The sequence below is a fragment of the Acinonyx jubatus genome, chromosome D4 (genome assembly GCF_027475565.1).
Source record: "Acinonyx jubatus isolate Ajub_Pintada_27869175 chromosome D4, VMU_Ajub_asm_v1.0, whole genome shotgun sequence".
Lineage (NCBI taxonomy): Eukaryota > Metazoa > Chordata > Mammalia > Carnivora > Felidae > Acinonyx > Acinonyx jubatus.
The window spans coordinates 75237748-75261258 of record NC_069391.1 but is presented as its reverse complement, the minus strand read 5'-3'; the positions used below and the strand labels follow the sequence as shown (position 1 = coordinate 75261258).

General features: G+C 45.1%; 1 protein-coding gene across 7 annotated transcripts in view; it reads left to right on the top strand.

Annotated features, from left to right (window-relative positions):
- Positions 1 to 23504, top strand: part of PCSK5 (proprotein convertase subtilisin/kexin type 5) — a 452241-nt gene extending 428737 nt beyond the window's left edge. For 6 of the 7 annotated variants that reach the window (XM_027041020.2, XM_027041019.2, XM_053205259.1 and 3 more), the window contains 5 exons: positions 415 to 592; positions 4921 to 5138; positions 17000 to 17100; positions 19846 to 20032; positions 22770 to 23504. In XM_027041020.2, coding sequence (XP_026896821.1) covers positions 415 to 592; positions 4921 to 5138; positions 17000 to 17100; positions 19846 to 20032; positions 22770 to 23173 — 1088 coding nt within the window. In that variant the 3' untranslated portion in view covers positions 23174 to 23504. Of the gene's footprint in view, positions 1 to 414; positions 593 to 4920; positions 5139 to 14398; positions 14570 to 16999; positions 17101 to 19845; positions 20033 to 22769 lie in introns of those variants that run through there. The other variant, XM_053205258.1, reaches the window with a different exon arrangement.
- The last annotated feature ends 7 nt before the right edge of the window (positions 23505 to 23511 follow it).

Genomic DNA, 23511 nt, shown 5'->3' with positions numbered 1-23511 from the left:
GATTAATACGTCTTCTTGAAGTATGGCACGGTCTGAGGATGGCCACCTCCAGCAGATCATATTCGAAGGTCACGGCTAATGTGAAGCAATGCTCTCGGGTTCCCAGTGATCCCATGATTAAGCGTAACACGGGTATCGGAGAACAAAAATGAAACAAAGCTCACTCAGCTAAGAGAAGGAACAAGGGAGGGGCACAGGAGAGAGGGAAGGAGAGGGATATTCTGAAGACCTGGAAGGTGTTAGTGTCTATCTGGACCCAGGAGACCTGAGAAGGACGGCATTGACAAGGACATTGTCCCTTCGTCCAGCATCCTCCCCCCCCCACCATAGTTCACTCTGGGGAGCGCGTAGAGGAGGGCTGGGAGACGTGTGTCCTACTTGATACGATGACAGACTCTTTTCCTTCCTTGGCAGATACGACCTGCGTGCAGGACTGCCCCGAGGGCTACTACGCTGATGAGGACAGCCACCAATGTGCGCCCTGCCACAGCTCTTGTAGGACATGTGAAGGGAGACGCAGCACACAGTGCCTCTCCTGCCAACCAAGCTCGTTCCAGCTGGAAAAGGAGTGCCTGCCCCAGTGCAGGGAAGGGTAAGGTGCTCGCTACACGTTTCCCTCATTTGATCCCAAAGCCACTCCAGATATCACTACTGGCAAACCCCCTGTGCAGACATCGAAGCTAAGTTACAGAACACCAGACTGAAGTCTCAATGCTGGTAAGAAATGAAGACGAGAGTCCAACCAAGGTCTCATGGTCTCTAAAGGATTTCAGCTGGTTCGTAGTAATGGATGAGGACGTGGGAGAGGCGAGCGACCCAGTGAAATAACACGAGACGCCAATCATCAGGTCAGGCTCACGTGCCAAACTTCGCTACTGATTTCGAGGTACAAGCCATCACAAGGCAGAGGCAAAGGATTCTTCCCCCAGAGCAGTCTTAAGACCATAAATGTAGGTTCTTTCTCTTCTGCATTAGGATTTGTTCTGTTGGCGAGATCAAAGTGATGTATGGGGCGCATTAATTTTACAAAGGGAACCATTTCAGTTACATATCCCCATTTATACCCTACCAATGCTCCAACCTACCACGTCCCCATAAATCCATTATTTGCAGGTTTAGTTCCCATAAGCAATGTAGGGACACTGCTACGTTCTCCTAAAAGCCCCTTGCATATGAGAACTCTATTATTTTTTGCTAGGAAAATCTTTGCGTGTATTTATCAGGGGGTCGGGTTACCACCTTATTTGAAAGATTTGACCGGGGCATCCCTCCCCGCCCCCAACCCAGGAATCACCAATAAAGAGAAAGATTGATTACGGGCCTGTTGCCGATTCTTCCTTCCCAACCGGTAACCGAAGGCACCGAGAGTTTCCGGACCCAAAATGAAAGCCTGTAACCTCAGACTTTCCCAAATGCTTCTGCCCAGATTGGACATCACTTTTCTTTTCTTCAGTTTCTATAGCAGCTACTGCCTGCGTTACTCATTGTAGTCCTTATACACTGCCCTGTGTTTTGATTTACCTCGTCCATTCGCTCATTCATTCATTCATTCGACACATGTTTAATAAAGAACACCTTGGAGGTGTGAGTAATGCGAAGATGTTGACCTTCAAGAATTTATGCTTCTTTTATATTTCTTACCAAGAAAATTACGAGCGCCTGGAAAAAAAAACAGCCTCTTATTTTTTCGCACATATTGCTACAATACTCAGCACAAAGTCACACACATTAGCGGCCCTCAAAAACACCAGCCATATAGATCAAGGAAGAAAGGGCCCTACCGAACAAGAGAGGCGATGGGGCCACCTGGCTTAGCCTTTGATCTTCATTCCACAAGGTGCCTGAAAAGATGGGAAAGGAATCACCATCTTCCTCAAATCGAGTCATTAAATACTCCTATACGCAAGAGGGTGTAATCTTGTGATCTCAACTGATTGTAGACCATGGAGTTTAAGAAGACAGATGTTCCATTGTAAAGTTACCCACGGAGAGGAGACACACAGGTTGCCATAAATCTCTTTAATGGGGAACAAATGGGATATTAATGAGGTATAAGTGGAGATATTTAACGGAGATTGTCCCTTTTTGTAAAATCAGTGTCCCACATACATTACATCTGAGATTTGTTAAATCTCTTTGCCTTGGAAAGGCAGGTATATGATCTTCTGAACCCTTTACCAACACATATAGTTATGTTAGTGTTTAACCTCGGAGCAGGTTTTTCAAGGCTCCCATTATTGTCTGTATTTATGCACAAAATCCTCTTCCGGGCATTGAGGATCTGGGCATCTCATAGCCACCTCGTGCAAGCAGTGGTATCGTACTCTTCTTTTAATCGTATCTAGTAACCCCCCCCCCCACCATCTTTCACTCTTTGATAATTTTTTAAATTTTTTTAATGCTTATTTGTTTTTGAGACAGGGACAGAGCGTGAACAGGAGAGGGGCAGAGAGAGAGAGGGAGACACAGAATCTGAAACAGGCTCCAGGCTCCGAGCCGTCAGCACAGAGCCCGATGCGTGGCTCGAACCCACGAACTGTGAGATCATGACCTGAGCTGAAGTCGGATGCTTAACCGACTGGGCCACCCAGGCGCTCCTCTTTGATAATTTTTAAAACCTACTAGGTATTAAGAAGCTTTCTTCCCCACAGTTCTTATTGATGCTTTTCATCTTAAAAACCCATCACGTTAGTAAAACACATTCATGCTGCTTTAGAGTTTACGAAGTATTTCTACTCAGAATATATTTTTATATGATGATTTAGTTCTCCACTAATCCTATGAGATTGATGTTATTCTCTCCGTATTAAAAACGAGGAAACTGAGGCTCAAAGAGGTTACGTGACCTGCCCAAAGTCGCAAAGCTTCTAAAACACAGTGGAGCCAAGACTAGAAATCAGATCTTCTGACTTCAGCCTGCATATTCTCTGGGTGGGCAAGTGCGGATTTCTACCTTGCACTGTGGCTCTCTTTTGAGCCTCCTGTGGGCTTTATCAACCCTTCACTTCATGACTGAAGTTTCCCCTTGTGTTCCTTTCATGACCCTGTCTCTCTCATACCCCAGTCCTACTGATGGACTTGTGGTAATTGTTCCTCACCCACCCGTGGAAGGTAAAACAAGGCTTGACCGCTGAGGTACAGGTGCATTCACTCAGGTCAGTGACAGGTGGCTGAGTAAGGCAGACTCAGCCATGGCCTTAGTTTCCAACAAGTTAGTGGAACTGAAAGAAACTTTAAGGAACCTAATGTGGCAGATAGTTTCACGCCAGAGAAGCCAAGGGCAGACCTTCCAGTTTCTAGGATAGTTTCAGTGTGCCAATGTCCAGAGATGCCAAGGAGGGTCAGATGAGCTCTAGAAGTTCATCTTTGTCCACGATTTCTTTCCTCTCGTCTATCTTACTTGAAATAGTCTTATTTACTTTGCGCTGCTTTGCTATAGCGGTATTTACCAGGTAGGTTGAAATCACATTACCCCACTTCGCTAGCTGTTTGACATTGAGCCAAGTGGTCTAAATTCTCTGAGCCTCAGTTTTTACATACATAAAATAGGGACAATAATATCTAAATCGTAAGGTTTGCTTTGAGGTTTAACGTACATTTCATAATTATCACTAACACGCATTATTTATAATGTGCCAGGCACTGCTGTAACTATTTTCTCAGTAATAACTTATTTAATTTTAGCTGCTAACATTAAGCCCCATGTGACGACCTGAGACAGAGACGTTGTGTGAACTGGCCAAAGTCGCACAGCATGCCTGGAACAGCTTGGCTTTGACCCCATGCAGTCTTGTTCCAAAAGGCAAGCTCCTGACTGTCACGCTCTAGTGTCTCAGTTCTAGGTTCAATAAAGAGAACTAATGTTTACGAAGTCCCTAGCATACGATCGGGTACGCAGTAAAAAGTTAACCAACGGGGATTATTGTTACATCAGCCTCCAAAAATCTTTCCGACGAGGTTACACCTGTTATTGTGTAAACATTAGCATCACGCACATCATCTCCCAGGTCAAGATTATTTTTTTTAATTGAGGCGCCAGAAGAATCACTCAGAGGTACATTTAGAACATCCTCCATAACCGGATCCCATTCTACAAAACCTGAGACTTGAATGTCCCAGTGGAGAAGCATATAGGTATAAGGAAGTGAACAATTATCATAACTCTGCAACATACGATAATTCCTAGGTCCTTTCGTATGTGTTACCTAATTTAGTACTCACAAATAGCAAGGAAGGGATTGCAGTGCCCAATGTAAAGATAAGAAAACAGAGAATCATTAGGTTTGTTAGTATCATTACAGGCATACCTTGGGGATACTGCAGTTCACTCCCAGACCACTGCAGTAAGGTGACTATCGCAACAGAGCAAGTCAAATGAATGTTTCGGTTTCCAAGTGCATATAAAAGTTGGGTTTACACTATACCGTAGTCCATGAAGCGTGCAAGAGCATGACGTCTAAAAGAGCGATGTACGCACCTAAACTGAAAAATATTTTAGTGCTAAAAAATGGTAGCCATCATCTGAGCTTTCAGTGAGCCACTGTCACTGAGTGACAGATCACCGTAACACGTATGATAATGAGAAGATTTGAAATATTGCGAGAATTACCAAATCGTGACAGAGGCACGGGGTGAGCAAATGGCATTGGAAAAAATGGTGCCAAGAGACTTGCTCAACGCAGGGTTGCCACAAACCTCGAGCTGGTAAGAGGCACAATGCTTGCAAAGCGCGTAAAGCGAAGCGTGGTTAAGAGGAGGGGTGCCCTGTGGTAATGTATCTACTGAGTACGGTTAGCGAGGCGAGCCTAAAGTCCCCCAACTCGGAAACAATCACCGTCTGGCTAACCTCGATTTTTCCCGCCACACCCAACCCAAGAGCAAAGCCTGGGATTCAGTCTTCGCTTCCGCACTTGGTTTCAGATATTACGCAGAAGAAGCCACCGGACGGTGTGAGAGGTGCAGCAAGAGATGCAAGGCGTGCCGGGGCCCACGGCCCACCGACTGCCTGTCTTGCGATACGTTTTTCTTCCTGCTCCGCTCCAAGGGAGAGTGTCATCGCACCTGCCCAGAGCATTACTACGCGGATCAAAACACACGGACGTGTGAGAGATGCCACCCAACTTGCAGCAAATGCAGAGGTGAGGGTGTACCTGTCACTTTGCATGAGTGGAGGGAAAAATGAGAAGGTCTCCTTTGTGCTTGGCCCCTGTTTTGTTTTGTGTTGTCTTGTTAGTTTTATTTGGAGAGAAAGAGGGGGAGGGAGAGAAAGAGGGGAAGAGAGAGAAAGAGAGCATGCTGGGGAGGGGCAGAGAGGGAGAGAGAAATTCCCAAGCAGGCTCCACGCTGACAGCACACAGCCCGACACGGGGCTCGATCCCATGATCCTGAGATGACATCAAGGGTCAGATGCTTAACCGACAGAGCCACCCAAGTGCTCCATTAGCCCTCTCTTTTTTCACCACCTTTGGAGGTTCCTCTCTCTTACCAATGCAGCCAAAACTCTCCAGCACCCTCCGTTCAGCATCAGCACCCTCCGTTCTCACTCAGCTTCTGTATCTGCCCTGCCCAGGCTGCCCTGCATTACATTTCTGCCTCTGCAGACCCTCCCAACCTTCCAGGCCCAGATACAGGCATCATCTCCCCCGGAGGTGTTTCCCACCTGCGCTGTCCTCCTCCTCTACTTGTTGAACTTGGAATCTGGGTAGGGCATTTTATTTCCATTACTTCAACAACTACTTAAGATGTCTGCCTCCAGCTCTCCCAAATTCCATTGTTACTTTCCTGATACCTACTTCTCTGTCCAAGAGAACCCTAAAATCAACATGTCCCAGAGTAAACCCAACCTGGGCTTCCTCCGATAGTCATGCTGTTAATAGACCCACTGTCCAACCACCTATCCAGGTTTGATACCTTAACGTTATCCTTCTCTTGCCTCTTGCCCAACCCACCTACCCTCCAACAAAGGTGAACTTCAAGGTCTGCTGATTTTCTCTAAGCATTTTTTCTTTTAACTCAGATCTCTTTCTCCATTTATACTATCCTTGTTCTCCATTTTCAGCATGTCTCAGCCAACTTTCTGAAGTACCAGCACGTGAGCTCGACTCCGGTCTTGCCACCCCCCTTCCCCAACTCATCCTGTATAGTAATGCCAAAGCAATAAAAAATCCACATCTGCTGGACACTGAAAAACAATCAGGATGAATTATTCTCAGCATTTAAGAAATGCCTCCAACAACGTGTTAGTTGTTAAAACTTATCAGATTAATATTGACAGTCGGGAAGGTACATTTCTGCTATCCTTTTCAAAAGTATTTTGGTTAATTAGTTTGGCCCCTTCTGTATATAAATTTTATACTCAGTCACATTTCATTCAAAAAAAATCCCCTGGGTATTAATTGATATAGCACTGAATTTATTTGGGGAGAAAAATCCATCTTTATGATCCTGGGTCATCATGTTGATGAACATGGTATATCTTTGCAATCTATGCATTTACTTTTTGTCTTTCAATAAACTTCCAATAAATGTGGGGTTTTTTTGTTTTACTTCTTAAAAGGTAATTAAATTCTTTCCCCAGTCAGTCCTTTTAGCTTATGATCTCACCTCTCCTTCCAGGTACTCTAGAACCCAGAACCACCTAGAACTACTCAGCAGCCAGCAAACATGTCACGCTCTTTCATGCTTCTGTGCCTTTTGTCCATGTGTTTCCTCTTCCTGGAAAACAACCCTGTAGGAAACACTCAACTTACAAGGAAACTTACAAGACCCAGCTTGAAGGTCATCTCCTCTGAGAGGGAGGCTTGTCTTAGTCCTCCCAGAAATGTTCTTCCTTCTTCTTGATTCTGTAATATGTCCTTTATTATAGCCCTTTTTACATTACATTTTAATTAAACATGTCCATCTCTCCTACTAATTGTGAGACCCTCAGGGCTCAGATTCTACCACCGTTATTTCATATACCCTATTCTAGCCTAGACTGTACAGATAGTAAGTGCTCATTCAGTGTTTGCTGAATGAATGAATGAATGAACAGAAAACAAATCCTAAAGTCTTTTTGCAAATTGGAGAATTTTCAATTATGAGATCTTCAAACGTTGCTTCTCCACCCTTTCCTCTAATCTCTTTTCCTGGAATTCCTTAGTTAATGTCACTCAGGGTGTCCCAATCTCTAGGTCTCTTACCTGCTGTGTATATTTTTATTTCTTTGACTCTCTATGCTTCATACTAGGTTGACTCTTCAGAGCTTTAGTCCATGTCTCTAATTTGTTCTCTGTGTTTAATCTAAAGTCCAGCCCATCTATTATTGTAGTTCTTTTTTAATTTAAATGACTTACTTTAAAATTTTTTTAATTATTTATTCTTTATACCCATCTCTTTTGTTTCATATCTCAAAAGTTTATTAGAGTAGAAGAATAGAAAGGAAGAATAGTAGGAAAGCTCTCTTTACAGAAAGGAGACGTTCGAAAGTGAATGCCCTCCTTAGTATTTCTTTATGGATATTAGGTCTTCATTTATTTGTTAATATCCTCAATCTACTGAGTTTTAAAGCCCTGTCAAACTTCCCTATAAAACTGCTATTATCTGGGGGCATCTGGTTGGCTCAGTCAGTTGAGTGTCCAACTCTTGATTTCAGCCCAGGTCATGATCTCATAGTTCATGAGTTCTAGCCCCACCCTGGACTCTGCACTGACAACACAGAGTCTGTCTGGGATTCTCTCTCTCCCTTTTTCCACCCCTCCCCTGTCCTTTCTCTCCAAATAAATAAATATTTTTTAAAAAGATTCTCTCTCTCTCTCTCTCTGCCCCTCTCTCCCACTGGCTATCTCTCTAAGGGGGGGAACAAAAGACTAAAAGAAAAAAATGACTCTCCACTGATTTTAAAATAGAATCGTAACTAGCAACTCTGCATATGAGGTCTTCTTCCTGGGACTCACATCCCTCACCACCTCGTCCACCACGCTCTAAATCCAGGCGTAATCAGTTACTGGAAACCAGAGCCAACCTCGCCTTTCCTCTTTCTAGAATACTTTGTCCAGCCTGCTTTACCCAGCTGCCTCTTTCTAATGCATGACAGTCAGTATTTCCTCTACAAAGCCTTCCTGAATCTCTCTATTCTGTGTACCTTTCATCCTCTGCATTCATTCATCTATTTATTTATTCAACAAACAATTATCCTGCAGTGTCCAGGCGGTGTGCATATAACTGTGAACAACGCAGCCCAGAGGGCATATTTTATACTCTTTACTTATTTCTCTCTCTCTTTCTCTCTCTCAACTGAGGTCTCACTCACCTTTGTATCTCTAGCACTGAGCACAGTCACAGGGGCAGGCAGTGACGGTGGCCGGTGGCTCCAAGGGCACCTCCAACCAAGGTGATGGCTCCGGGCGGGGTGGCCATGCCAGCCGGGGTAAGGCAACGGCTACCACAGTCCATGACACGTCCGGGACAGTGGCGCTCTGGCCTTTGTAGGCCTCTGTCTCAAGCCCATCATGAAGGTGACCATCAGCATGGCCCATCACTGCTGAGGTGGCCGGGGAAGACCATTTCCAGCTGGGAGGTGCTGGAAAGGCTTAAGGCCATGGTGCACAATCGCCGCATCTCCACCCTGCAGATTTCCTAGGGCACCATGGACTTCATCCTCTCAGATGGCCAGGTGGGCAAGAATCTGGTCAGGTTTTTTTTATTTGGTTTTTAAATTTTTTTTCACGTTTATTTTTGAGAGAAAGAGAGACTGAGTGTTAGCGGGCAGAGAGAGAGGGAGACACAGAATTCAAAGCAGGCTCCAGGCTCTGAGTTGTCAGCAGAGGAGCCCCATGTGGGGCCGGAACCCACAAACCAGGAGATCATGACCGGAGCGGAAGCCAAATGCCCAACTGAGCCACCCAGGCGCCCCAAGAATCCGATCGCGTTTTAACTGGCCTGCCTCCACCACAAGGTCCTTAAGCTTCCCTGAAGTCCTCAAGACGCATGCCACCAAGTTCAAGACCAACTTCCCTACACACTGGGACTGGGACTCTTTCTTCCATGACACAAAGGACGGGAATGAAATGCTGCCCAGGGAGCCGCCAGGCACCAGGTCCCCGGAGGGGCTGCCCTGAGGAGTCAGCCCAGAGAGGAGGTTCGTGGTCAAGGTGCTTTGAGACAAGTGCGGGGACATATGGAACGTGGGCATCCCCATGCTGGACCCCCAACGGGAGGAGACGACAGGCCGGAACTTACACACCTTCAGTTTCGGGGACCCATGGACTTCCAGGCGAACGTCGCATAACGCGAGGACCCACCTGGCGCGGCATCCAAGTCCCGAGCGCCACGCGCCGCTGCAGCTCACAGGGAAAGGCCAGGACCGCAAGGCCACCGCCTGCAACATAAGGCTTCTTCCGACTCCAAACACCTGGGCGATGCCTCACGGAAGAAACAGCAGCTCAAGAGGCAGAAACTCCAGGAGCTAAAACAGGAGAGAAGATCAAAGCGCCTAGAGAAAGAGGCAGAGAACAGAGCAAAGGAAAGACAAAGAATTAAGAATTGGAGAGAGGAGGAAAACGGGAGAAGCTTCCCAAGAGGGGGGGAAAAAACCCAGAAGGACTGTGAACTCTGTGAGAACCAGAAAACGCTGGAGAAGCTACGAGCAGAGGAGCTGGAAAAGCCGCGAGAGAAAGGAAAGCAGGAAGCGTGGTGGGGGTGGGGGGCGTGGTTGGTCTTGATCTTCCAATCGGCAGCCACCTGTGCCTGCTCTGGGCTGCCTGCAGTGTGCTTCTCTGAACCCTGGGGTCAGTGTCACCGCCCCCTGCCTTCCTCAGCTGTTTGCAACCATAACCAAAAAAAAAAAAAAAAAAAAAAAGGAAGTCTGAAAACCAAGAGAAAAATCAAAAACTTGAAGAGAGTACTCGGTAATTTTTTTCATCGTTTTAGAGTGACGATCAGTGACATAAGCGTTAAATTACTCTCAGCTACGAAGTGCTTAGACTGGCGGATGATCTAAATTAATCCGGGAATGGCCACCTGCTATTCACACTAGGCCTAGAAGGTCTTTTCTTTTTTTAATTTTTTTAACGCTTATTTATTTTTTAGAGACAGAGAGAGACAGAGCATGAGCAGGGGAGGGGCAGAGAGGGAGAGGGAGACACAGAATCGGATGCAGGCTCCAGGCTCCAGGCTCCCAGCTGCCAGCACAGAGCCCAACGTGGGGCTCCAACTCAGCGACAGCCAGATAAGTCGGACGCTTAACCAACTGAGCCACCCTGGGGCCCCTAGAATTTCTTTTACATAACTCCCAACATGGGGTGTCAGCACTATCCCATTGAGATATAATGCAAGCCATGCATACATTTTTTAAATCTTCAGTGGTCACATTTTAGAGAATAAAAATAAACCGGTGAAATTAACTTTAATAATATACTTATTCAATTAATATATCCACAATGTAATCATTTGAACATGCAACCAACGTAAAAATTGAGAATTTTTTAACACTCAGTCTTTGAAACCCAATGTTGATTTTACATTTACAGCACAACTCAAGTTGTACTAACCACATTTCAGGTGCTCAGTGCCACAGTGGCCAGTGGCTGTGCACTGGACAGCACATTTCTAATTTAGAATGATGGCTCGGGAGTGCCTGGGTGGCTCAGTCAGTTGAGCATCTGACTCTTGGTTTTGTCTCAGGTCATGATCCCAGGGTCACGGGATCGAGCCCCGTGTCAGGCTCTGTGCTGAGTGTGGCGCCTGCTTGAGAGTCTCTCTCTCCCCCTGCCCCCTCCCCTGTTCACGCTCTCTCTCCGAAATAAAAAATTAAAACAACAACAACAACAATGGTTTCTGATGGTATTTTGGCAGAAGCCCATCTTCTTCAGGTGGAATCTTAAGCTGAATCCCATTATGTAAAATGACCAAGCAGAGCTGCTCGCATTGGAGCGCAGAGCCCCACCTAGAATGCCCTCATTTGCTCCTCCTTCCTGCCCCCAGGGAGTCCCTCGAGGCAACTCCATGAGAACTACCATACCGTGGTTCCCACCCTTTACCTATCTGCAATTGACTCCAGTCTTAGAAAGAATTGGCCTTCCGGAACAACCTTGCATCAAGTAACCATCCATTTGTGTTCTCTTATTTTCATTCCAGAGGCACACAGAGTTGCTGCTCAAAACTTCTAATCAGAATAAGATAAATGGGAGAATACATTGAATTGGGGGCGGGGTAGGAGGGTGGTGGAGGGTTGGCATTGTCATTGGCCGTAGGCCACATCGTAGTAAATACAGTGTTGGCTTTCCGTTAGGTTTTTTACCACTCTTTGATGCCACTATTACTAGCTGTGTGGGGCCTTTATTCCAACTGGGATTGCCAGATACTCTATATTTTGAACTCTATAACTCGATGCGCTAAATCTGATGCCCTACGAGCAGCGCAATGGGCTGCAGCACGTGGTTTTTATTCAAGCCCAGGCAGCCATCGTTAGGTAAGTTAATGTCTCAACCTCAGCCGATCAAAACAGGATACCAGCTTTTCAAGATTTTTTTTCTTTTGTAGGGATTGTAGAAATTATTAGTGATGTTGTAAGCACAGCTGGGAAAACTATAAATTCCTTTAATTGAGTCTGAGATAGCCCGGGTAGATGAAGGGTGATGGTTCCGAGGATTCCCGGTCTCAAAAGGACATCAACACATCCAGACAATGAAATACTATTCAGTGCTGAGATGAGCTATCAGGCCATGAGAAGACACGGAGGGAGCACAAATGCGTATTCCTAAGTGAAGGAAGCCAATCTGAAAAGGCCACACTGTGATGCCAACTGTATGACAACTTGGAAAAGGGAAAACCATGGCGAAGACAGTGACAGGTCAATGGCCGCCAGGGGTGGGGTGCAGGGAGAGAGGAACAGGCAGACCACAGAGGATTTTAGGGCAGCAAAAGTATTTCTGTATGATATTATAATGACAGGGAGGTATTATTATACATTGGTCCAAATGCTTAGGATGTACAACACCAAGAGAGGACCCCAAGGTAAAGTAGAGACTTCGGGTGATAATGATACGTCTATATAGGTTTATCTTTGGTTAAAAAAAAAAAATTACCATTTTTTTTTCACTTTTGTTTTTATTTATTTTGAGAAAGAGAGAGAGAGAGCGAACAGGGCAGGGGCAGAGAGAGAGGGGGAGAGGAGATTCCCTAAGCAGGTTCCACTCTGTCAGTGCAGAGCCTGATCATGGATCTCACGACCCATGAGACCTTGAGCCGAAATCAAGAGCCTGACGCTCAACTGATTGAGCCACCCAGTGGCCCCCCAAATTTTCCATTCTGGTAAGTGACGTTGAGTAACGGGGGACGCCAGGCCTGTGCGGCAGCAGAGTCCACGGACGGTGTCTGTACGTCCCTCTCTATTTTATTGTAAGCCTAAAACTCCTCTAAAAAAAAAAAAATAGTCTTAATCGGCACATCCGCCGCCGTGAGAATGTATTCAAAGGATGGCTGGTCACAGCTGGGTAAATCTCACAGCCGTTCAGTTCGGGCCGCCTCCTCCTGTGTTTGACTTGAACTCCAAATGTACCTGGCTGAAGCCTCCCACATGTGGTGCTCATTTAGACCAGCGGCCTTCGTCCCCCTGCCACACACATCCTTTGCTTAGTGCATCTTTGTGCTGTCTTCCGGTTTTGCAGCATCGAGATTCCAAAACAGGGGAACAGGTTTTCTCCTGGGTTGCAAACTGGGTAAAAAAAGGATGAATTCCAAGGTGCCTTCCTAAAACATTAGCTGCCATACGAATAGATGAGGGTGCACAAGAATTCCGGGGAAAATTTAGCAACCTACATAAGCAATTTGCCAACTAGACGGCATTTCATTCACATTTGACTGCCCGGTAGTAGGAGAGTATGAAAAAAAAAAATATTTCATAGCACTGGGCAGGGTGGGGGTAGGAGATGGGTGGCACATTAACGCCTGATATTACCTTTGCATGAGGTGGGTCCCTCCAGAATTAGCTCATTCCTTACGTTTACACATTTAACTTTGTATTTATCCTCCTCACAAAATCGTTTGGAACACAAATCCAGGCTGGTAGCCAAAACCTCCTAACTCTTTCCAGCTTCCTCTTCCTTTATGGAATGACACCATGGACAACCCCAGGGGTTGCTCTGCATTGCTGAGTTCGTTCATCCTGCGGGGTCCGTCCAAGGGAAAACCAATAGCGACTTGTGAATTCTAAGGAAAAACCGAAACAATCTTTACAGGTCCCACAGTTCCTGCCGATCCTTAGAAGCAATGATAAAAGTAGGTTGTTAAACTTGGAAACAATAGAAAACTTCCTGGAAATTAACAAACTGCCTTCGGCAAAAGACTCTCTGTACCCAGGGCGCACAGATTTTGCAATAAATCAATGTAGGAGACTTAACTCCAGGATATCACCTTCAGCCAAATTGCTGCTGGTGTTCTGGAAAATGTAAACAACCTTAAGGCACAACCGTTGTGACCTCATCTTTTTACTGCCTTTTTTTGATTCTTCCTACCCTCGATTTCTCTTCATTAAAAACAAAACAAAATTTTTAAAGAGAGTATTTTGTATTCTAAAAATTGAAGTAAGACATCTCAGCTGTGTTTTGGAAAAATGTAGGTCGGGAAGAGGAAGGAAGGAGAGAAGGAGAAGATTTATTCTCTCATGAGAGACCACAGTTCTGTTCCAGAACATGTGGGAAATTCTGTATGAAGCTCTGGGTAAGTAAAAATAGGATGGCTTCCTCAGATTTCAAACTTGACCACAAATCTATGGTAATCAAAACAGTATGGTACTAGCACAAAAATAGACACAGAGATCACTGGAACAAGATATAGGCCCCAGAAATAAACGCACATTTACATGGTCAATTAATCTATAACAAAGGAGGCAAGAATCTACAATGGGGAAAAGACAGTCTCTTCAATCAATGGTGCTGGGAAAACCAGACAGCCACATGCCAAAGAATGAATCTGGACCACTTTCTTACACCATACACAAAAATAAATTCAAAATGAAATAAATAAAGACATAAACAAACAAACAAACTCAAGATGGATTAAAGACTTAAATGTAAGACCTGAAACCCCTGGGGTGCCTGGGTGGCTCAGTCGGTTAAGTGTCCGACTTCGGCTCAGGTCCTGAACTCAACAGTTTGTGCGTTCGAGCCCCGCATCGGGCTTTGCGCTGACAGCTCAGAGCCTGGAGAGTGCTTCAGATTCTGTGTCTCCCACTCTCTGCCCCATTCACTCTCTCTCTCTCTCTCTCTCAAAAATAAATAAACATAAAAAATCTTAAAAAAAAATAAAAGACCTGAAACCATAAAACTCTTCAAAGAAAACCTAGGCAGTAAACTCTTAAACATCATAATATTTATTAGTAAAATTTATTAACAATATTTTTCTGAATCTGTCTTCCCAGGCAAGGGGAACACAGGCAAAAGTAAGTAAGTGAAACTACATTGCACTAAAAGGCTTTTGCACAGCAAAGGAAACTATCAACAAAACAAAAAGACAACCTACTGAATGGAAGAAGATATTTGCAAATGATACATCTGATAAGGGGTTAAAACACCAAATACATAAAGAACTCCTACAACTTAACAACAACAAAAAATCTGATGACAAAATGGGCAGAGGACTTGAATACATTTTTCTAAAGACATACAGATGGCCTACAGTCACATGAAAAGATATTCAACATTATTATGCATCAGGGAAATACAGATCAAAACCACAATGAGCTATCTACCCTTAGACGGGTCAGAACGACTGGTGTCAAAGAGACAAGAAGGACAGATGTTGGTGAGGCTGTGGAAAAAATAGAGCCCTTGTTCGCCATTGGTAGAAATGCAAACTGGGGCATCCACTATGGAAAACAGCAGGGAGATTCATCAAAAAATTAAAAACAGAAATACCCTATGATCCGGTAATTCCACTTCCCGGTATTTATTCAAAGAAAAGGAAAATGCTAAAGTGAAAAGATACATGCATTCTATGTTTATCGCAGCATCCTTTACAGTAGCCAAAATATGAAAGCAGCCATGTCCATCAAGAGACGAATAAAGAGGCGATGTGTCTATACAATGGAATGTGACTCCTCCGTAAAAACGAATGAAACCTTGCCATTCATGGCAACACGGACGGACCTTGAGGGTACTATGCTGAGTGAAAGAAGTCAGACAGGGGAAGACAACCAGCATATGATTTCACTGTACGTGGCATCTAAAGCAAAATAAACACACAAACCAGTCGACTTACAAATACAGAGAACAAACGGGTGGCCGCCAGAGGTCAGGGAGGTGGGAGGATGGGCGAAATCGGGAATTAGGAGGTACAAACGTCCAGTTGTAAAATAAGTAAGTCACAGGAATGAAAAGTACAGCATAGGGAATAGAGTCAATAATATTGTGATCACTGTGCACGATGACAGATGGTAACGATACTTAATGTGCTGAGCACTGCGTAACGTACATATTTGTTGAATCACTGTTGTGCCCCCGAAACTAATATTTTATGTCAACTCTACTTCAATTTAAAACTTAAAATTATTAAATGGCTTTGAATTTATATCACTACAGGCAGCCCCCGACCTGAGAAGCAATTGGGTAATAACGGTTGGTTCTCTAATCTGTTGTTCAGAGCTTAGAATTCTTTTTTTCCGTAGAAACGTCATAGATGACTGAGCTCACAGATCAGACACGAAGAGCTGACTTACCTCCACGGTGTCTGCAGAGCGTAGGACTTGTGGGTCTGCCTCAAATGCAACTAACCACTCTTCACCGTGTTCTTCTGATGGGAAGACTTATATCAAGTTCCGACTCACAATTACAGGCATAGATAGTCCAGCCCCCCTCCCCCCATCTACCTCCCTGCTCGTTTTGAAATTCTCGGCAAAAACACCAGGACCTTCCTAATGGACTGAATGAGAATTCGGGTCTCTTGTCTCCAAACCCTTTCCAGAAGTTATCCCTCAAGATCTGCATAAAAGGTGATGCTTGGGTCAGTCATTCTTGAGGTCTCTGAATTAGGAGAGCGGAGTATTACCCGCCACCCCCCCCCCCCCAAAAAAAAACCCTGTAGATTCAGACCTCCTCTACTTGATGGGTCATAAGGTGTTAAGGCAGACAGTATGACTGAAAGAGCACTGAATTGTGGGTCAACAAACCTGAATTCGAATCTCGACTTGACCATTACCTATGTGACCTCGAACGAATGTCTTGACATTCCCTGGGCCTTAGTTTTCATTTACTTAAAAAATATTAAATAAATAGCACATCCAATTTTTGAAAAGACAGTTTTTAGCTTTCATGAGAATTTCAACGGAATCTAGCACCACCAACTAATTAAGAGCTGGACAAAATGATATTCTTTTAGCCCTGGCCTTTTAAAAAAAAAAAAATTTTTTTTTTAATGTTTATTTATTTTCGAGAGGCGGGGAGAAGCAGAGAGAGAGGGAGACAGAATCCGAAGCAGGCTCCAGGCTCTGAGCCGTCAGCACAGAGACCCATGCGGGTCTCGAACCCACGAACCGTGAGATCATGACCTGAGCCACCGGCCACCCCAGCCCTGGCATTTAAATTCGAAGTCTGGTGGTTTTTAGTTAGAAACTGCCTCATAACGATTTCCTCACCAACTGAGTATTGGGACCTCCAAGTCCTCTGGTATCACTCTCCTCCTCTATCCTAGTTAAATAAGCAGAAGGACAAATAAAAGCTTTATAGCCTTTCTACACGATTTCTTATTCTCTGAAAATCCTTCCTTTTGTGGTCATAAAACAGCTATCACTTCCAAATCCCCAACGTCCAAACGCGAGTTTTTACACTGACTGGACTAATTGGGTAATTTCTAGGTTTTTCCTTGGTGACCTGCACACTCTTTTCTCCCCCATCTCTTCCATCAACTCCCCCTTCTACTTCAATTCGCTTGACGTATTCCTTGCTCGGAAGTGTGTTGAATCCAACACAGAGGTAGATATCGAAGATCAGCCTCACAACTTAGAATCATTTTTTTTTTCTTTCAGGAAAAGGACCGTTGAACTGTTTATCTTGTGTGTGGAGTTACCACCTAGCGGGAGGAATCTGCACCTCAGACTGTCTGGTGGGAGAATACAGAGTGAAAGAGGTACTGGGAGCTGGGCATGATGTGCCCTGGCCATTTCTTTCTTCTTTTTTTTTTTTTTATATAAATTTTTTTTTTCAACGTTTATTTATTTTTGGGGCAGAGAGAGACAGAGCATGAACGGGGGAGGGGCAGAGAGAGAGGGAGACACAGAATCGGAAACAGGCTCCAGGCTCTGAGCCATCAGCCCGGAGCCCGATGCGGGGCTCGAACTCACGGACCGCGAGATCGTGACCTGGCTGAAGTCGGACGCTTAACCGACTGCGCCACCCAGGCGCCCCTCTTCTTCTTTTTTTTTTTTTTTTTAACGTTTATTGATTTTGAGAGAGAGAGAGAGACAGACCAAGTGCGAGCAGGGAAGGGGCAGAGAGACAGGGAGACAAAGAATCCGAAGCAGGCTCCAGGCTCCGAGCTGTCAGCACACGGCCCGACACGGGGCTCAAACTCAAGAACCGCGAGATCATGACCTGAGCTGACGTCGGCCGCTTAACTGACTGAGCCCCATTGCCCTAGCCATTTCTGCAGAGGCATGGGAGCCAGTTTCCGCGTGTATTCTGGGCAAAGTCAAAAAGTCCTAAAATTCCTACACTCGCTCTACTTTTTAAATCTTCTACCAATGCATCATGGAATAATGGTGCTACCTACCTGCAGCCTTAATTTCAATCAAAGGGACTGAGATGACCTGAGATAAATAAGGGGGAAGTTAGGTAATGAGGACCTCAGATTTAACTCGACGTTCATTGCTTGTGACCTTGGAAGTTTCAGGTCCCCTTATATCAGAAATAAGTATCTTCTCTCCTACCCCTCTGCTGTCTAACCTGAAATGCCTGAATAATGTCACAGCTACAAAACTGCTGCTTTTCATTTCCTCCACCCCGCCACAGCGTAGTGAGAGAGAGAGATTTCAGGGCACCCAGGTGGCTCAGTCAGTTCAGTGTCCGACTTCGGCCCAGGTCATGATCTCACCATTCCCGAGTTCGAGCCTTGAGTCAGGTTCTGTGCTGACAGCTCAGAGCCTGGAGGCTGCTTTGGATTCTGTGTCTCCATGTCTCTCTGTTTCTTCCTCTCTCTATCTCAAAAAAAATAATTTTTAAAAAAGAGAGAGAGAGATTTCATTTCCTTGCTTAGAAATCATGGATATTCTGAGTTCCCTAACTTCTTATGTTTCCAAACGTTACAAATTAAGTAAATCTCGGGGCACCTGGCTGTCTCAGTCAGAGTCCCACTCTGGGTTTCAGCTCAAGTCATGATCTCATGGTTTGGGAGATCGAGCCCCCGAGTCGGGCTCTGTGCTGATGGTGTGGAGCCTGCTTGGGATTCTCTCTCTCTCTGCACCTCCCTGCTTGTGTGCATGCTCTCTCTCTCTCAAAATAAATGAATAAACTTAAAAACAAATGAAATTAGGTAAATCTCCCCCATGGTGAAATTAACATGACTCGACATATTCACATATGAGCTCTCTTTTAATCCTTAAACTTTGAAGAAACTGGGGCTCCAAGAGACTGAATAATTTTCTAAAGATCACATAAATAGTAAATAACAAAGCTGGGACTGACGCCAGGACTTCGGACAGCTAATCCGTGATTTGATAAGATAGTAACAGCTGAGAAAGCGCCTTATCAGCACCAGAAATGGCCAAAGTGCTCAACAAAGGCAATTTCCATTCCTTCTTTCCCACAGCACACAAGGAAAATATAAAGATATCTTCCCTCATCTACATTTTCAGCAGCAGCAAAGAAGCAACCTGTCAGGAGGGAAGCCACTTTCTCCTTATCTCTTGATTCTTCTCATGGAGATTTAACTATTTCAGCTAAAGAGTCACAAATAATATTCGGGGGGGCAGGGCCAAAAGAATCTAGTAACCATGGAGGCCAAGTAGCTGAATGTGTGTGAGCGAAGGGTGTTGGGGCAAAGGAAACCCCAGCGCAAGCTTGATGAAAAGTGGAATTTGACGTGTCACCTGCTTGGGGACATCAGAGCAAGCGCTGGGGTCGTATCAACTAGGAGAGCCCAAAAAGGGAGCCACTGCCCCTCAGCTGTCTGTGATGTTGCCACGTGGTTGTGATGACCTTGTTGACCGTCTAGTGCCTCTTTTTTTGAGAGAGAGAGAGCATGTGTGTGCATGCGTGTGTGTGAGCAGAAAAGGGGCAGAGCGAGAAGGAGAGACAGCATCTTAAGCAGGGTCCGCACAGCCAGTGCAGGGCCCAGTGCGGGGCTCAATCTCACCACCGTGAGATCATGACCTTGAGATCGCAACCTGCGCCAAAATCAAGAGGGGGACGTTCAACCGACTGGGCCACCCAGGTGCCCCTGACAGTCTAGTTCTTAAAGAGAAATTAGGAACTGACTTACAAGTGGAATATCTTCATTTTGAACGTGGGCAAGGAACTGGAAAAAAATTTTTTAACTGTGAAGGTCAATTTGGATGAGCCAGACAAAACGTGTCCTTGACCAGGTACAGCACATGAGCCACCAGTGTGCAACTTGAGCTGTTCTAGAAGCCTGTTCTCCCACTGTTGTGGCCAGCAGATCTCAGATGGAAAGACCCAGCAGCGATTTCCTCCACGTGCAATCAGTTCTGCCTTCCACCCTGAACAGCTAAAATGGACCCAGAGCAAAGCTATCTGGCTCCTGTCCCCCACGTGCCTCCCTCCGTCAATGGAGGCAAGATAGAACTCCCACCTGGAAACTCCAGTAGCTTGTCAATGCCTCCACACTCAGAAAGAATCTCCCAATTGTTCTTAACAGGGGGAGAAGTTTAACTGTGAAAAATGCCACGAAAGCTGCGTGGAATGCAAGGGACCCGGCACCAAGAACTGCACTGTGTGCCCCGCCGACCTGGTGCTGCTTATGGATGACAGTCGTTGTCTACACTGCTGCAATACTTCTGACCCCTCCGATGCCCAGGAGTGCTGTGACTGCCGGGACACCACAGGTGAGGGGAGAGGAAGAGCAGCCTGCAGAGGAAGGGCCTGTCCACCAGAAGCAGATGGGAACAGAGGGGAGAGGAGGACGGAAAGTTCCGGAGAATCAACAGAGCTCCCTTTTATTGAGTGCCTGCTGTGTGCTTAGTGTACCTAGAACTTTCTGTCCATCAACTCATATAAACAGGTTTTTGTTTTTTTTTTAAGTAATCTCTACACCCAACGTGGAGCTCAAACTCACAACCCTGAGATCAAGAGTCACATGCTCCACCCACTGAACCAGCCAGGCGCCCCTCTGCCTAGATTTATCAATCCCCTTTTGCAGATGAGGAAGGAGACCAAGGCTCAAACGGTTTGATCAGCATGCTCAAGTCCATAGCAATGTTAAGGGTTCGTCTGGAATTAGAATATAGATTCCTTGGACTGCAAAGCCTGCGTTCTTTAAAAAAAAATTTTTTTTTGAGTTTATTTATTTGGGGAAACAGAGCACATGCAGGAGAGGGGCTGAGAGAGGGGGAGAGAATCCCAAGCAGGCTCCAGGCTCCAAGCTGTCAGAGCAGAGCCCGATGCAGGGTTCAGTCTCACGAACCATGAGATCGTGACCTGAGCCAAAATCAAGAACCAGACGTTCGACGGACTGAGTCACCCAGGTGACCCTGCAAAGCCTGCCTTCTTTCCACTGCTATGCTGCCTCTGAGATGAGAGTTCAAGTCAGTCTAGAATCTCACCTCTTCTTTTTTTTTTCCTTTCTTTCTTTTTTTTTTTCTAGAACCTCATCTTTATAAATTTTTTTTTCCTCTTCTTTCTTATTCTTCCCTCCCAGGGAAAAGGAAAGGAATCAACTCTCAAAGAAGCTAATGGCAATATTATTTTTAATCATTCTATGGAAGTTAGCCAACATCTAGGGCTCCCCTTAGAGACTTAAGGCATTTTAGACATGAACTTTCATCAAAGGCTAAAAAGAAACAAAACCCCTTTTACCAATTCCCAGGCCCCCAACTGGCTTCTACCCCCAACCCCATCCATATGGATACTTGGTCTTCACTGACCACAAACTTAGATCCCAAATGGAGTAATCCCTAAACACACACACACACACACACACACACACACACACATACACACAAATATATATGATATATATTCTTAAAATATATTCTCTAGTCCAGAAGCAGATCATTTCCTTGGGGTTCAGATGTATCACTGTCTGACAAAGAGACATCATATTTATGTGAGCCTGTCCATGTATAAGTGAAGTAAATCCCAGACCCATAACTGCTATGTCAGCTAAGAATAGTAACCCTCATTATATCGATGGCTTTAAATGAAACCAGAAGTGTGTACATGTTGGGTGCAGAGTTTCTCCAAGCCTATTCCAACTGAGAACTATTTAGTCAGCTTTCTTGGGCCTCCTGTGACACCTGAAGATCCACAAGGGACAAACCTGAACAGTCTATATACTCTTGATTATCTGCTCATTTCTTCCTGAGACTCTCTGCTCCTTCCACGAAACCAGATCACAGAGGCTGACCCTAACTCTGCAGACCTAAGCCTAGAGAACAGCGAGAAGACATGATTGCATATGGCGCCCTAGTAATTGAAACGATCTTGAAACATCTTTTATTGATTCTCCTGCTTTGGGCAGTATTTACCTCCAAACACCACACATAGACAGTTTACCCATCCCTCTGGTGCTTTAATATTTCCTCCAGAGAAAAATTCTGTGCTGATATTGTTAATGAAGAAAACAACTGTGATAGTGCTATTGTTTCAGAAGAGGACACTCTGCTTGATGGGCAAAACTCCCATGAGGATGAAAATTTGAATAAAATCGGAAATTTGTTTATCACTAGCACAAAGAGAGGGGAGATACATAGTGGTGGTGAATCCGACCTAATTGGCTAGTATGTAATAAGCAAAAATCGTTGCCCCCAAAATAACTAGGGGCAGAATTGCATCCATTAAGCTACTGTATATAATGTATCTAGAATCTCATAAAAGAACCCTGGGGGCAGACCCACGTGTTTCAAAAACCATTTATGGAAAACTCACAGTGTTACGTCAACTCGTACATCCAACAGAGCCTGCTAGTTTTGTCCCTGGTTCTCACACTCTCTTTCACGTTCCCATTTGGCAGGTTAAGGAATAGGGAAAGGGGCGCCTGGCTGGCTTAGTCAGTAGAGCAAGTGACTCTTCATCTCAGGATTGTGAGTTCAAGCCCCACACTGGGCGTATTAAAAAAAAAAAAAAAAAAAGTCAGTGGTTTTATAAGTAATCTTTTCTACCTTTGAACATTGGACCAAGTTGAAGGGTAGCTGGGGAGAGGAATCAGTCTTAGAGAAAGTCAGAGTTGAAACAAAAAATGGAGCATTTAGCAGTAACTGAAGCATGGCCCAAGATGAAATCTTTTCCGTAAGAGGGAACTAGAAAACTCAATTGTTAAGGTTGAATACTTAGTGACTGACACATGAGGTATGAGGATGAGGGGACTCTCGTTCTCACACTGACCTTCATCCTCGAAAGGTTTGTTGGTATCATCAGACGCAGACTCGGACCCTCAGGGGGGACACAGTGCAATTCTGTAGAGTGGTATGCCCTCTAGGAAAATCAGAGACAGCGATTCTGCCATTTTAGATTTCAAAGAGCAAAGCTTTTTACCTCAGAAACTAATTTTCCTTATTCCATTTCTCCTCTCCCCTCCTTCCCCTCTCTCCTCTCTCCTCTTCCTTTGAGGTCTTCTTCCCACAGACGAGTGTATCCTTCAAGCAAGTGAAATTGGGCCTGCAGGCGAGCGGACCAAGACAGCCCTGTTCATCACCTCCTCCATTATGCTGGTGCTTCTGCTCGGGGCGGCGGTGATTGTCTGGAAGAAATCACGGGGCCGAGCCCAGCCAGTAGCAAAAGCCGGCTATGAGAAGCTGGCCGACCCTGGCAAGTCATATGTTTCCTATAAGAGCAGCCATCTTGAAAGCACCAGCTTTGAAGAAGATCAGGTCATTGAGTACAGGGACCAGGACTATGATGAGGAGGAGGATGATGACATTGTCTACATGGGCCAAGATGGCACCATCTACCGGAAATTTAAGTATGGGCTGCTGGATGATGATGAGGATGAGCTGGAATACGACGATGAGAGTTACTCCTTCCAGTAGACAGAGCCCTCCCCCGCCTTCGACCCGCCCCATCCTGTCCCAGGCATTACAGTTTTGGGGTTTTAGTCCCACACACCAGGCTGATGTGTGGGTGTTTGTGTCCTCTTAACCCTGAGTCCAGCTAGAGCTAGTAAGAAATGCTGAATGATTGGTTCTTCTTTGGGGTGACTACATTCAATCGACCGTAACTGGGGAACAAGGATAAAATTCAGAGGGATTTTCCTCAAAATAATATGTCAAAATACAGAAGTGAAAAAAAAAAAGTGAGATTTGTACAAACTGTTTCATGGGATTGAAAAAAAAAAGCGGTGGGCCTATAGGAATTCTGTTTCTCAGCG